Raw genomic sequence first — 14,813 nt, 5'->3', positions numbered from 1 at the left:
CCTATACATTTTGTTTTCTTTAATTTTTTTCATAAATACTAATAATTACTGTATCCAAATTTGTTTTTAGTCTTCCAATGAGTTGCAACAGTGTTTACAACATATTGAGAAAATGCATGAATATTTGGCTTTGCTTCGAGATATGAAACCCCCCTTAGACAGCCAGCCATCTGCGGATAGCAGTCTAGAAGCCTTGAAGAATCAGCTTGCGCAGTTAGAGGTAAGAGTGGCCTACTAACATGCCTGTCAGCTTTCCATCAGTAATCAAGTAATCAAGGAGGACATTTATTTGGGTTCTTCACTTTAGAGCCTCTAACCTATGATCTCTTGGTCCTGTTGCTTTTAGTTTTGTGGCAAGGCAGTTCATCACCTCAAACTGAAAGGCAGAAGAAAGAGTCCATAGTGCCCCTGTCCCCTTGAGAGTACCCCACCCCTGGTATCTGAAGTCCTCTTCCTAAGTCCACTTCTTAAAGTTTGTAATCCTCTCCTGTAGCACCAAGCCAAGGACCAAGGCACCAGTCGTGGGAAGCATCCAGATCCCAACTGCAGTAGCTGGTGGTTCATGGATAATACCATTTCATGCACAGTTGGAATGCTTCGCTCTTGTGTTTCATGTTTGGGTTCGGGCTTTCTGCTGTTAGTGAACAGGTGTGCACTGTATTTCTCTACAGACATTTGAACTGGGCTTTGCTCCAGTTGCTGTGTTTTTAAGAAAAGATCTGAAGTTGGCAGAAGAGTTCCTGAAGTCTTTTCCTAGTGACGTTCCCAGAAGACATCGAGAGGCACTGAGCAAAAGCCACGAGGGTTTGCAGAATGCCTTCTTGTCCCTCAGCAGTGAATCCTCAGAGAGAAAGAAGCTGATCATGCTCGCAATCGACGCTGAAATGGTAAGCGTGAAACGGTGAATTTTGAATAAAATGTGATGGGGAATTTAAACCATACTTTGAGTTTTTTTTAATTATTATATTTTTAACAGTTCTCAACTCTTTTGTTGTTGTTGTTGTTGTTGTTTTCTAGTCTAAGCTCGAAGTTTGTCATAAGGACTTCCTACATAAACTCACATCATATTCAGATTGGGTGTCAGAGAAAAGCAAATCTGTAGAGAATATTCAAGCTGTGAACGCCCAGGATACTGAACTTGTAAAGGAAAATGTGAAGTTTCTTAAGGCAAGTATCGAAGTACACATACAAAGTACAAGACATATAGATTTAGTGTTCAGGATGAAGACAGCCTTCCCGGGACTATAAGGGATTATTTCCTGTCTTTGACTTGAAGAGATGTCTTTTCAGTTGCTCTAGCTCTAGAAGCTATCCCATACCCTGTACCAAATTCTCATTACCCCTGACAAACTGATGTTTGTGTTGATAAATGAATTATATACATACAAGATAATAAAAAAGATATGTAAAAGGTTGTACAAAGCTAGTCAAATTATAGGAATCATGTTTATATGGTAATTAATTTTGGGCTGAAATTTTTTTACAAGCTCTTAATTTCAACAACATTCCCATTAACACAGTTGAGCTCCTTGCCTCAGAATCAGAAAACTAAAATTATAGTGTGTTAATTCACATTTTGTGATCTTCATGAGCTTGCTATGTGTTTTCACAATTGAAAGGCTAATGGAAATAGTAGCAGCTACTTTGTGATGTTAATGGGCCTTTCATGACCATGGATGAACCTGCTTGGGGTCTTTTGAATTTTTGTTTTGTTTTGTTTTCATCAGTTATGCATTAAGTGTGATCTACCAGACAAAGACCAGATATTCTTGGTTTCTTTTTCTTTCTATGTTAACTACGTCATATTTAAATACTTTATCATTGGGGTGGAGAAGCGACTTAAGTTTAGAAAGTGCTTCCACACTTCTGTGCACGTATGAGGATCCGAGTTTAAATCCTAGGTTCTGTGTTAAGTCGGGTGGGGTAGCACACATCTGTAACACTAGTGCTTCTGTGGGAAGTGGGAGGTGGAGACAGGAGAATCCCTGGTCGTTTGTTGACCAGCTGGCTGGGAGAAAGCAGTGAACAATGCATCAAAGGCCCAGTCTCGAATGAGTCAGAAGGCAAGAACCAACACCTGAGGCTGACCTCTGACCTCTACCCTGATGCCCTGGCATACACATACCCATACTCACACACATACAAGCACACACACTCATGCACACAATCACATAGATACGTTACCAGGTGATGGATGAGTAGCTTTGTTGATGACTACTGAGAAAGGATCATTAACCCTTAGCGTGCTGATAGAAGGAGCGTATTTAAGCAGTTGACTAATGCTGTAGAACTTCCTCACTGCCACCTACCTTCCTGGCAACTCGTACTTCTTTTTCCCCAGGATGTGTTAAGAGACCTCACCCATACCAAAGTGCAGCTTGAAACGACGGCCTTTGACATACAGTCCTTCATCTCCGACTATGCACAAGATCTGTCTCCCAGCCAAAGCCGACAGCTGCTGAGACTCCTGAATACAACCCAGAAGGGTTTTCTTGACGTGCAGGAGCTGGTAACCACCGAGGCGGGCCGGTTAGAGACTCGCTTACACCGAGAGCAGGAGCTCGGTCATCAGAAGGTCTGCCTTTCTTGTGCAGTTGTGAAGTGCTCTGTGTGGCCCTGAGTGGGTGTGGAGTTGACTCTGCAGTGGGCATAGGAGGTCACAGCATAGTTTCCCATGGTGATGTTGTCATGCTGTTGATGTCTTTTCATGGTTTTCTAACAGTGTTTTGTCAGGTGAGAGCCTTAATTTTCTCCCTGGAAATGGGTACTGAAGCAATCAGAAGTGTCCAGGAGTAACTGATGGAGGTTTAACTCTGGAGGTTCAGAGTACCATTTCCCCTAGAAGGAGGAGGGGTGAACAGAGCCAGGGCTTGTGCTTCAGCGTACCCGCCTAGAGCGGAATTGCCTGGATTTGTGTCCTAAATGCTCTACTCTTGTCTGCTTTGTGTGATGTAGGAAATCACTCGCCCTCACTCTGCTCGTTAGTCAGTTGGAAATGGTGGTGTTTATCTGGTGATCCTGTGAGCACTGATAGAGGGGTTCCTAGGAAACAGCCCTGGGCCTGACCCATGCGGAGCTCTTAGCAAACATGGGTTGTGTTTACTGTGGCTGTGATCTAGATAAAAGAGTATGCATGGGGAGAGGAACATAAAATAGAAGTTTCGACTTGTTAGTCTTTGGGAGTTTGTGAGTTCAGTACTGTGTGCTGACGGTAATGAGCATAGGACATGCGGATGCAGTAAAAGTGATGCATGTGAAGCTCCTTTCATTCTCGGAGCATCCCGGCGTTGTATGTCGCATGATAACCCGTATATACATATCCATATGTTTACTGACAAACCACGACTAACTTCTCTTTTGGTGTCCTTTTGCAGAATTAATTATGTGTGCTGCAGGTTTCAAGAGCTTAAGAAAATGGAATGTTTCTTCCTGTCGATCAGAAGTTCCATCTCTTACACCTATGCATGGCCAGTATTCTATCACGCGCCTTCGCCTAAACAGGCTCTCCCGTGTGGATGGGACACGCTCATATTGCACTCTCTGTCTGTCCTCGCTCAATTTGCACTCCAATGCTATCATGTTTACAGCATACTTAAAAAGCTTAATGGAGGGGGTCTGAAAAGTGTATTCTGATAATAGGCTTGCTCATAAGTGGTTTGGAGGTCACGCATTGAAGGTGTTTTGGGTGTTCTCTATCTTAGGTTGTGGCAGAGCGTCAGCAAGAGTACCAAGAGAAACTCCAAGGGCTTTGTGATCTCCTCACCCAAACTGAGAACCGCCTGATCAGTCACCAAGAAGCCTTTGTGATTGGAGATGGCACGGTGGAGTTAAAGAAGTACCAGACCAAGCAAGAGGTAGACTTTTGGTAGCAGTGGCTGTATGTCTGTTAGGTCTGGTTACAATGTCTGGAAGGCCACTGGGATTGCTGAAAACTTATCAGCTCTATCAGAAAGCAAGGCATTCCCAGAGGACCCAAGAAAGAGCTCTAAACTTTATACTAAAAGCTAGATTTACACTTTAAGCAGGTGACATACTCCATCAAGGGGGTAAATGATACATTGCAGTGTGCACCCTTTATGTCCAGCTGACTCACTTACAAATCAGGAGAAACAGCCTTCAGTCTGAGTCCTTTCTCAGTGCTCAGTATTCTCTCTTCCTGTTCCTCCGGTCTTTTCCTGGAATTCATTCTTTTTTCTGTCTTAGAGGCGAAAGGGATAAAATAACAAAAGTGAGAGATGAGAAAAATCTGTATTTGGGTGTCAGGAGAAAGAGAACCTCGTTATATGTAGTTTTGATTCAAATTCAGTGTTAGTTGTGTCTTGGGGTGTTAGTTCCCTTCAGTAAGTACTAAGTGTACTTCTACTGACACATTGTCTTTCAAGCCGAGTAAGTACGAATCAAGTCACTACCAAAGTTAATGTCACTTGGTAGTGGTGTTATCCACAGGCTCTCATGCAAGTTGAACACTCCGGAACTAGGGGACCCCCAAGTAGAATATGGAGAAAGGTGTTATTAAGATACAGCAGGGTGTTATATAGGATGAAAATGCATAAGGACAGGACTCCCTTGTTTTCAAGAGGAAACATCATAGGGGGATAGTTCTGCTTCCCTGACAAAGGAAAGCCAACTCCTGGGGGAAGCTCCCTCTCAAGAGTCCTAATTGCCTGGGCCAAGATGCAATCACTGCATCATGCCAGGTAGTGGTGGCACATGTCATTAATCCCAGTGCTCAGGAGGCAGAGGCAGACAGATCTCTGAGTTCGAGCCCAAACTAGTTTACAGAGCAAGCTCCAAAACAGCCAGGGTTTCACAGAGATACCCTGTCTCAAAAAACAAAGCAAAACAAACAAACCACACTATATGATATTCAACCTGGTGTTAGAAAAAGAGAGCATCTCAGTTCTCCGATGGAGCTATTTTCTTTTCTTTCCCAAGTAATAGGTAGGTATTAAAATCAAGTGTTCACTTGGGTGTGCGTGCCTGCAAGAGGAGAAAGACCACATAGTGAGACCCAGTCTCAAAATATATATATCACTGTTTTGAAGTAGAGTAAATCTCACCACAAATACATGTTCTAAATGTGCTTATATAAATCTCACACAAATTTGTACAGTTCATGTGCTGAGTGCCTCAATATTTTCAGTGTTTCACAAATACTCATTCCTTAACATGAAAAACTCATACATTTTTAATATTGAAATTTCAAATTATATGAAAATTAAAGTGCAGCTAAACCAGCTCACACTACCATACTCTATATGTTTTCTTAACTGTATCTGCTAAGTCTCTCTGCCTACAGTGAGTCTTTTCAAATACAGCTCTGCAAGAATTGAAATGATGTAATAGAATACTTTTTTCTCGTGTGTGTTTTAAGGAATTACAGAGAGATATGCAAGGAAGTACGCAGGCTTTGGCGGAAATAGTGAGAAACACGGAAATCTTTTTAAAAGAGAGTGGCGAGGAGCTGTCCCAAGAAGATAGAGCTTTGATCGAGCAGAAACTGAACGAGGCGAAGACAAAGTGTGAACAGCTGAATTTAAAGGCAGAGCAGTCGAGAAAGGAGCTGGATAAAGCGGTGACATCAGCCATCAAGGAAGAAGCTGAAAAGGTACCCGTCCAAGTGTACATGGTTGCTCTGCGTGAGGTGGTTAACGCTGCATGGTAGCTGCTTGCTTTTATTAAGCCTGACAGGTGATGAGCAGCACTTAGCCCTGGGAACTGAAACACTGGAGATATGGGTCTAAAGTGGCCAAACACAAACAAAGATGGGAAGAATTGGCTTTGCTTAATTTCTCCTTAAGTAGAAGCAGGTTGAGAGACTCTGGACGTGAGAAGTGCTGTTAGCAGTAGTTAAAAATTCGGAATAATATGTCTGAAGGCTGTGTAGACCTGAGTCACTGCTTGTTGCCTTAGTTCCCATATGTTTCTAGTATGTGTTAGTTTCTATAATTCGGGATTACGTAAACCTTTTGTAATGTGTTAAACCTAGGCTGTTTCTATATTATTCACGGACCTTCCCTACCCAGGTTGCAGCTGTGAGGCAACTGGAAGAGAGCAGAACCAAAATAGAAAACCTTATGGACTGGTTGTCGAATGTCGAGAAAGACTCAGGGAGGGCAGGGATGGAGCACCTGCAGATGATGGAGCAGAATGGAACGCATTTGCATGAAGGTGATGGCAAGTCGGGAACTGGAGAAGAGGACGAAGTCAATGGCAACCTGCTGGAGGCAGATTCTGACAGTGGGACCACGGAGGAGAACCTGAACCAGCAGTACCAGAGAGTCAAGGTGCGCTGTGTAAATGGTGATGTCACAGTCTGTGTGTATGTCAGTGACAGGTCGGGCAGCTTTGTACAGCCATAGAGAGTGAAGACTTTCCCGACCCCAGGTTCACTGTTGGTCAGATATAAATTACTGTGGAAGTTCTTAGCAAATAAAAATAGTAAGAAGTTAATCATGAGGTAACAGCTTCTGTGCACAGGTAAAGCACTGTTTAAGAAATGAAAGAGGGCATTAGAGTTGGCTTATTCTTGCTGAGGGTCTACGCTCCATTCCCAGTACCCACATCAGGCAATTAAAAACTGCCTGTCACTCCAACTGTCCTCCAAGATCATCCATAACAGACATATTCACATAAATTTAAACAAATGAGTTCCATAATTGACCTCTCCAGAGTGGTGACAGTTGTCCAGCACTCCTGCCTCTTTCTGAGTCACTTCATTTTGTCTTCCTGGGGACACAGCCAGAGGGCCCAAGTTAGTGTCAGGTCCTCTGCAACTGTGCTGGGCCCCAGGTCAGCCAAGTCCCTCTCCTTCCTTCCGCCTGAGATTCCTTATAGCAAAGGAGGGATGCTGATCTGATGATATAAGGTGCTCTGTATGTCCATCCTATCAGATGCAGAACCCTGCTGGGGAGGAGCATGTGGAGGTGATTCAAGTGCCAAAGACCCAATTTGTGGGAGAAAATGGTTTGAACAAAAGTGTGTATCCGCGATACAGAAGGGGTTGGGCACTGCTCCAGATGGTGAGAATGCTGGTGTGGGCAGCCTGTGCTCCACTGACTGGTGAGAGCAGGCTTGTGTGCGGAGTGTAGCTCTGGGTGATTCTAAGCCCTCGTCACTCTACTGTCCTGACTCATTCTGTTCCGGGGGTCAGCACTGCTCTAAGAGCTTGGCATTCCATCCCGGCACTTGCCTGCTAAGGAGGAGAGGGTGTCATAACACATGATAACTAAGTTATGTGGTGTGGTCGAAGATAGAAAGTGCTAAGGGAGAGAGCTCTTAACGAGTTGGTCAACTGTAATTTAATGTAATGTGGTTTGGTTTTTAGTATTTAAACCAGCTAGTTAAGATAAAACTGTGTTGATGAGATTTATGCAGATATTTAAAGGGAGGGTGGAAGCTGCTATGTAGGTGTCTGTTGAAAGAGCTGCCACCATGGAAAAACACAAGGGAAAAAAAGTACCAATATGCCTACCCAGGTGGGTGGGGTTAGAGGCAGGAGCAAGCAAAGACCAGGTGTAGCAGAAAGAGCCCTGCTGTGTTAATCAGATCAGGCCCATGTTAGCCATTAAACTGGGAAAATTGCTCTAAAGGTTTACTAACCTTTACTTGCCATATTTGGGTAGCGTATTTGATGAAACGTCCTATAGGTGGAGAGGAAGGAAGTTGAGATGCCTAAGGCCAGCCTGCTCTCTGGAAACTGAGACCAGTGGTGATTCTGTGTACATGCTTGACCTGTTGGCAGCACCTCTTCCCAAGAGCTCCCTGCTTTCCTGCCTCAGAGTAGACTTGAACACCGAGCATGAACCACGTTCTGGAGGAATTCTTTGTATGTGAGCTGAGATGGTCCTTAAAGCAAACCTGTAACACACTGACCTCCGTGTTCACTGTAAGAAACTGAGGTCATTGAGACCAGATGTCTGCAGTGGGCTCCCTCACATCTGCTCCTTTAATTCTGCTGGGCTTGCTAGAGTGCTGTTCTTGTTTCGCTGTCTCCAAATTAACTGATAAGAGGATTATATGTGTGGTGGCTTGAGAAGTGCACCGAGAAGCAGGTTGGGTTCTGGAAGCTCAGTCACCTCAAGGCCACAATGTTCCCAAGCTCTAAGTTGCCTTTGACCTGTTTCCACACAGAGCCAGCATGACAAGATCATGGCTCAGCATCAGGCGGTCATCATAGCCACACAGTCTGCACAGGTGCTGCTTGAGAAACAGGGCCACTATCTCTCACCCGAGGAGAAGGAGAAGCTGCAAGCAAACATGCAGGAGCTGAAGGCGCATTATGAGACGGTGCTGGCCGAGTCTGAGAAGAAGGTGAAGCTGACACACTCCCTGCAGGAGGAGCTGGAGAAGTTCGATGCTGACTGTGGGGAGTTTGAGCACTGGCTCCAGCAGTCGGAACAAGAGCTGGAGAACCTGGAGGCGGGTGCGGACGACCTCAGTGGCCTGATGGACAAGCTGACGAGGCAGAAGAGTTTCTCAGAAGACGTCATTTCACACAAAGGCGACTTGAGGTACATCACCATTTCTGGAAACAGGGTGTTAGAAGCTGCCAAGTCTTGCAGCAGGAGAGATGGCAACAGGGTTGACAAGGACAGCAGCGTCGACACTTCTGCCACCCACAGGGAGGTTCAGACTAAACTGGACCAGGCTACACACCGCTTCCGGTCTCTCTACTCTAAGGTAAATCTATTTTTCCTTTGGTTTTTAGTAGAGGTCAGTCTGTGATACATTTTTCAATCTGCCCTCTTCGCTTTTGCTTTGTATTTAGAAGTTCAAAAAATAAACTGGCAAGGGAAAATAGTAGTTTTGTTCATCCTCACTTCTGGAAAATGTCTTAAAGATAAGCAACTTCAAGTTTTCAGAGAGTTTTACTAGAAGTTTTTGTTCTCAAATTATGCAGTACTAAAGGTGATCACCAGAGGGAGCATATGAGCTAAGCAGGAGGAGGGGCTCAACCTCTAGTCATGTGAAGTTTTCATATAGGATAATTCCCTTCACGTATAGTACAGAACTGTTTGTCCTACCGATGTATTTGATCAGTATGCTCTCATTATTAATGATTAGTGTTTATTAGTGATGAGTGGTCTGTGTTGCTTCATTTATTACTCTGGAAAAGAGTCTTATTACAAATAAAAACTGTATGCCAGTTGTGGTGGTAGGAAAAGAATAGTGAATTTGGGTTATCCTGGGCTACATATCAACGTCCTGTTTGAAAATGTGGAGGGAGAGGACATAAGAATGTATTTCCCTGCTTGCAGCACAGACTGTTCAGACCACCCACCTGCATAAGAGATTTGAAGAGCACCTTTGCAGCTTGGCTGGTGCTTCCTCGTAGTGTGAGTTATTTGACATCACCGTGTTAGTCTTGTGCAGCAAGTAGAATTGATTTATAAGGCTCTGTAAAAGTGTCTTCATCAAGTTTCTGTATTTAATGTATAAAATATATACTGCATATTATTTATATATATATGTGTCTGTATACACACACATATATATTGTCTGAAAACCCAGGAGGTGTACCCCAGTAAGTCTGCCTCGTCCAGTGATTCCTTCTCGTTTGATATCAGCCACTTTTTAATTACTATAAATCTAGAAATATCTCCTTATTTATAGGTTCCCTTTTGACTCTTCCACACAAAGGAAAAAAACTCACTTTGGTTGATGTGTTTCTCCCCCAAGTTCCACAGCTCATGCATCTCAGATTATTTGCTATGTGATAAAATAATGGGTTTCAGCCTCCCTTTCCGTGTCTTCTTCCATTTTTAGTGCAGCGTTCTTGGAAATAACCTGAAAGACCTGGTGGATAAATACCAACACTATGAAGACGCTTCCTGTGGGCTTCTTTCCGGGCTGCAGGCCTGTGAGGCCAAAGCAAGCAAACACCTACTTGAGCCCATTGCTGTGGACCCCAAAAATCTGCAGAGGCAGTTAGAGGAGACCAAGGTAAAGGAAGGAGGGAGGGAAGGAGAAACAGTTGCTCCGTGGTCCTGTGACGGCCTTCCCTTCTCTGCACCAGTGTGGTAGTTCCGTGTGGAACAGATCCTGTCCCTTCAGAGGGTTCCGAATACGCTGAACTCTCCATTGCGTGTGCCCACTGTTACTGAACTGCTTGACATTGATGTTATTGCCTGCATTCTGCCTCACCCACCTCCTACCCCCAACAAAGCCCAGCCCGCTTACTTACTGTTCGATTTCTTAATCTTTCTTCCTTTTCCATTAGAATTAAACTCCGTGAAGGTGGGTGTTTGTGTCTGTGGTGTTCAGTGCCGTTTTCCCAGTATCTAGATCAGGAGTTCTCAACCTGTGAGTTGTGACCCCTTTGGAGGCCGAACAGTCCTACCTCCGGGTTTCCTAAGACCATCTGTATATCAGATGTTTACATTATGATTCATAATGGTAGCAAAATTAAAGTTATGAAGTAGTAATGAAAATAATTTTACAATTGGGTCTCACCTTAACATGAGGAACTGAATTAAAGGGTCACAGTGTTCGAGAGGTCGAGAACCACTGATCTAGAGGCTCACCCAGCCCAGAGTGCACAATGAGTATTCCTTCAAGAGTGACCTGTGGAAGAATGATACTGTGATATTCAGAGTGCCTCAGAGTTAGTGCTGAGGAACTGTTATGTTCCCCCGTGGAGGATAGAAATACACATCTTGTCAGACCTGTGAGTCTGGACAACCTACATGGGTGTTAGGAATTACAGGATCCAACCCTCTTTATACCCCGTTCCCAGTGTGGAACTGCACCTGTTCACTCAGAGCTCATAGGAACCTACCCCCAAGGCTTGTTAGTCTTAGTGTACATTATCAGTGTGAGTCACCTGTCCCAGTTAGCTCTCGTCTGGTTTCTCCCTCTCTTTCAGCTTTGGGTACAGAATGCTTCTGGGCTGTTCTCACCTCCTTGACCAGCCACACTGTTTCTGTCTCCCTTCCCCATCACAGTGTAAACATCTTCTCTGGAGTTGCTGCAGTCTGCTGTAGCAGTTTCCTTGACTGTCGCAGTTCTTTCTACATAGTTCCATTTGAGTAGTCTCGTCCATTGCCAGCCTGCTCGTTTCCTCCAGTACAGTGCTGTAGGAGCTGTTCTAGGAGTTCCTCTTGCCCTTTGTTCCTGCCCTCTGGTGGCCGGCCGTTCTGTCGTGGCCTCTGTTTAGCAGCATAGCCTTAGTCACTGAGGAAGCGTGGCTAATACAGTTAAGGAATTAAATGTTTTACTTTATTTGATTTTGGTGTAGAATTCACATGTAATAAGTCATACTGTGAAAGTATCATGGCTTTAGATAATTTGAACAAGTCCATGTAGCTCTTCCCATCCCTGAACTGTTCTGTATTTTGTGGACTAGATCATCAGAGAAGAGGACGTGGCCTCAGACCTTGGTAAAGTCCTGACTGCCCTGTTCTGGCTTAAGTTACTCCCAGCTGGGCTTTCCATTTCTCTCTTCATTTCTTTCTCACTGAGTTTCTCCCCCAACCCTTGGATTCCTTTATGGACTTACTTAGCACTTTCTTCAAAGCCTCCAATAATTCCCCATTCTCCCAGACAGACTGTCAGATCCTTAGCCTAACATTTGAGGCCTTTGCAGCCCTATTTATTCATTCATTCATTATCATATTCTCGTCTCTCACTCGTTCACTTGCTGGGCCATTTCTATGCTTTCTGTTTGTTCTATGGAGAAGCGCTCTGTCTTCAGTTTAAACAGTACCAGCATCATCACCATGAACAGTGGTCCTCGGGCCCTGTGGCTCCTCCTCTAGCTCACCTTCCACCAGCATCATCACCATGAACAGTGGTCCTCAGGCCCTGCGGCTCCTCCTCTAGCTCACCTCCCACCAGCATCTCCTCTGACCTTTGAAATGTAACCCTTCTTGTAAGCCTGGTAGCTATTTTTTCTACAGAATGTAGCAAAGCTTTTTGAATTTTGAGATGCTCAGTAACTTATTGAATTAAATAAATACAGTGACACAATATGAAGTCAAGAACCTAGAGCCAGAAATAGTTCCGGGGATTCGTTGGTTTTTGGTTTTGTTGCTGGTGTTGGGGTTCAGGGTCTGGAAGTTGGAGTGTTATACAAAATGTCAAAGTGAAAATTATAGGAAAACAGTAATGAAGTTACAAATCACAAGTAGAAAGACAATTAAGAGCCCTTACTTATGTGTGTCAGCACTTCCTGTCTGGATTGGTTGTCGCTTCTCTCTAATCGCTTTATTCTCAAGTCCAGAATAAGTTTAATAATGCAAGTTTATGTTATACACTTTATTCTATCCAACTTAATTTATCTTTTTTCCCTTATTAGGAATCTGTAGTCCTTCTGAATATAATTGAAAACCACTTAATCCCACAGGCTTTGCAAGGACAGATATCAAGTCAGCAGGTTGCTGTAGAGAAGCTGAAGAAGACAGCAGAAGTGCTCTTGGATGCCAAGGGCTCCTTGCTTCCTGCCAAGAATGACATCCAGAAGACCCTGGGTACAGTCTTAGCTTGTTCCTAGTTTCAGATGGGTACATTCGAAATGGAGGTGTTTTATAGAGAAGGAGAAAGTGCTCACAGATATATGTTGTATGATTTGTGGTCTCTGCATGTGTGTATGAAATAAAAATATCTTCCAGATGACTCTTCATGTTTCCCCCAAATAGAGATGAGTTAAACTCTGAGTAGGAATTTTCAGTGAGGAGAAAGCCAGTCTATCCAAGATGAGCGCTTCTCTGTCATTAAAGACGCAAACATTCTGATCATGCGCCTTGATCAGCAAGTAATTAAAAAGCACATGTATTTACAAATTCATGTGCATTTTATTATCATATCTAATTGTAAAGCACAAAACTACAACATTTTAAGGCACATGAAGAAAGTGTGAGTGTAGGTTCTAAGGCAGTGGTTCTCAACCTTCCCGAGGCTGCAACAACCCTTTAACACAGTTTCTCATGTGGTGGTGACCCAGCCATAAAACTACTTTCATTGCTACGTCGCAACTGCAAATTTACTGCTGTTATGAATAATAATGTAAATATCTGTGTTTTCCGATGGTCTTAGGTAACCCCTGTGAAAGTGTCGTTTGCCCCCCCCCCGGGGGTTGCAACCCCACAGGCTGAGAACCGCCTGTTCTAAGGTTTTGTTCTTTTGTTCTGATAAGCCATCACGTCAGCCCATAGCAGACTGTAGGAACTTCAGCTCGGAGCTATGAAGCAGAAAGACTGTCTTCATTATGTTTCTGTCATTTGAAGAGGCATTTTTAATGTTTTCTATATTTTTTAAATGTTTTTTACTTTATATTTATTTATAACATTGATATATTTTACATCAAAATTTAGAGCTTCTGTTTGGCATCATTTCTAGGAATGTGTGAAACTATTTATGATACAGAAAAATCTCCATAAGATCTTTTTTATTTCTAAGAAAAACAATAGCTTTTAAAAATACATGTTATGGGTGATTTGTTGATTTAAAAAAAAATGAAACACAAAACAAAAGCTTGCTGTGTATCCAGGGCTAGACTAAAAAGCAAGAGCTTGTCGTGAAGTATTTGCTAAACACATAAAAACTCTGTTAGGAACTGGGGCCAAAAGACAAGACACCACAACAAATATTTTGCTAGTGCTTTTCATTGCTTGGGAAATTATGCAAGGAACTGATCAAACTATACACATGCACATGTATGCACATGGGATTCCAAAGTCCTCATCTCCAGATATCACCATTTTAGGCCTTAGACCTAAATACATGTGGCGGGGCACATGTCAAGGGTCACAGACATGCAGTTCACAGCACACAGCACTCACAGCATATTAAGTTTTTGAAAGCAGCTCATTGATTTGGCGTGAGAAGTCATACATCATAGCTGAGCCGACACCCCTCGTCATGCTGATGCACAAGCACTGCCCCCCGCCCCCCGAACAGCCCAGCTGCCAATCACAAGCCATAGTTTAAGGCACCTGCTCCTGGGACTTGCAGCTAGGGGTCATTCTTGACTTGGGAACTGGATGCTTGTAGCGTCTTGGTGCACGTTAAAAGCAGCCCTTCTCCCCAGTCAGCATTCTTCTCAGCGTCATTGTGTTTTAGCAACAGGCGTGTCAATTCTCCGGTCCAGGGAGAATGTGTTCAGTTGTTTTCTTATACTGTAGCTTATAGCAACTTAGAAGAAATTGTTTTGCTGTTGAATCATGCACGCACTATAGGCCAAACAAGCACAGAAGGGAACTTCCCTACAGAGCTGTTTAGGCCGGAGTTTCTAGTACTCTGTTATACACTGCATTCTACTAAAACATTCAGAAATAACTGAAATGCCTTTTTATGCCTTTGTATAATAAATGAGATTTTAAAATCATGCTAAAAGAAAAAAGTTGTTTTCCAGAGAGAGACAGAAATTTACTAGCCCTGTTCTTGGAACCTGTAGCTGGCCCACAGTATAGAATGTCAAATGTCATTCAAGAGAAAACCAGGAAGGAAAGTAGCATTTTCTCCCTCCCTCCTTCCTCCCCCCCTCCGTCTATCAGTCTGTCCCTCCCTCCTTCCTTCCTTCCATCCCTCCCACCCTCCTTCTCTCCCTTCCTTCCCTTTCACCTTAAATCTTTAGACTTGAACGTAAAGTTTATATCATGAGAGATAAGTTGTTCTGTTAAACTCATTTTGCCTTTTGTCTGCTATTAAACTTGTAGGTGAGTTCTGTTGTTTATGTTTTAGAAACACAGTCATAGCTTTAAGTGGATTTACACTGTTAGCCTTTTTCTCAGTGCATTTGCATCTTTTGTGAATTTGAAGCCTCTCTGGTTATGACAAAAGCTGAATATGAACATGTGTGTGTACACAGTTAT

General features: G+C 43.4%; 1 protein-coding gene across 20 annotated transcripts in view; it reads left to right on the top strand.

Moving 5' to 3' along the window:
- Dst (dystonin) overlaps window positions 1-14,813 on the top strand; it is a 397,254-nt gene that overhangs the window by 284,802 nt on the left and 97,639 nt on the right. For 16 of the 20 annotated variants that reach the window (XM_075980528.1, XM_075980523.1, XM_075980520.1 and 13 more), the window contains 10 exons: window positions 71-220; window positions 672-887; window positions 1,018-1,167; window positions 2,342-2,575; window positions 3,702-3,854; window positions 5,375-5,608; window positions 6,027-6,287; window positions 8,134-8,682; window positions 9,769-9,945; window positions 12,347-12,470. In XM_075980528.1, the coding sequence (XP_075836643.1) occupies window positions 71-220; window positions 672-887; window positions 1,018-1,167; window positions 2,342-2,575; window positions 3,702-3,854; window positions 5,375-5,608; window positions 6,027-6,287; window positions 8,134-8,682; window positions 9,769-9,945; window positions 12,347-12,470 (2,248 nt within the window). The remainder of the gene's footprint in view (window positions 1-70; window positions 221-671; window positions 888-1,017; window positions 1,168-2,341; window positions 2,576-3,701; window positions 3,855-5,374; window positions 5,609-6,026; window positions 6,288-8,133; window positions 8,683-9,768; window positions 9,946-12,346; window positions 12,471-14,813) is intronic. The other 4 variants (XM_075980533.1, XM_075980532.1, XM_075980535.1 and 1 more) reach the window with 1 other exon arrangement.

The sequence above is a fragment of the Microtus pennsylvanicus genome, chromosome 7, assembly GCF_037038515.1.
Source record: "Microtus pennsylvanicus isolate mMicPen1 chromosome 7, mMicPen1.hap1, whole genome shotgun sequence".
Lineage (NCBI taxonomy): Eukaryota > Metazoa > Chordata > Mammalia > Rodentia > Cricetidae > Microtus > Microtus pennsylvanicus.
This window is presented reverse-complemented; position numbering and strand designations above follow the sequence as displayed.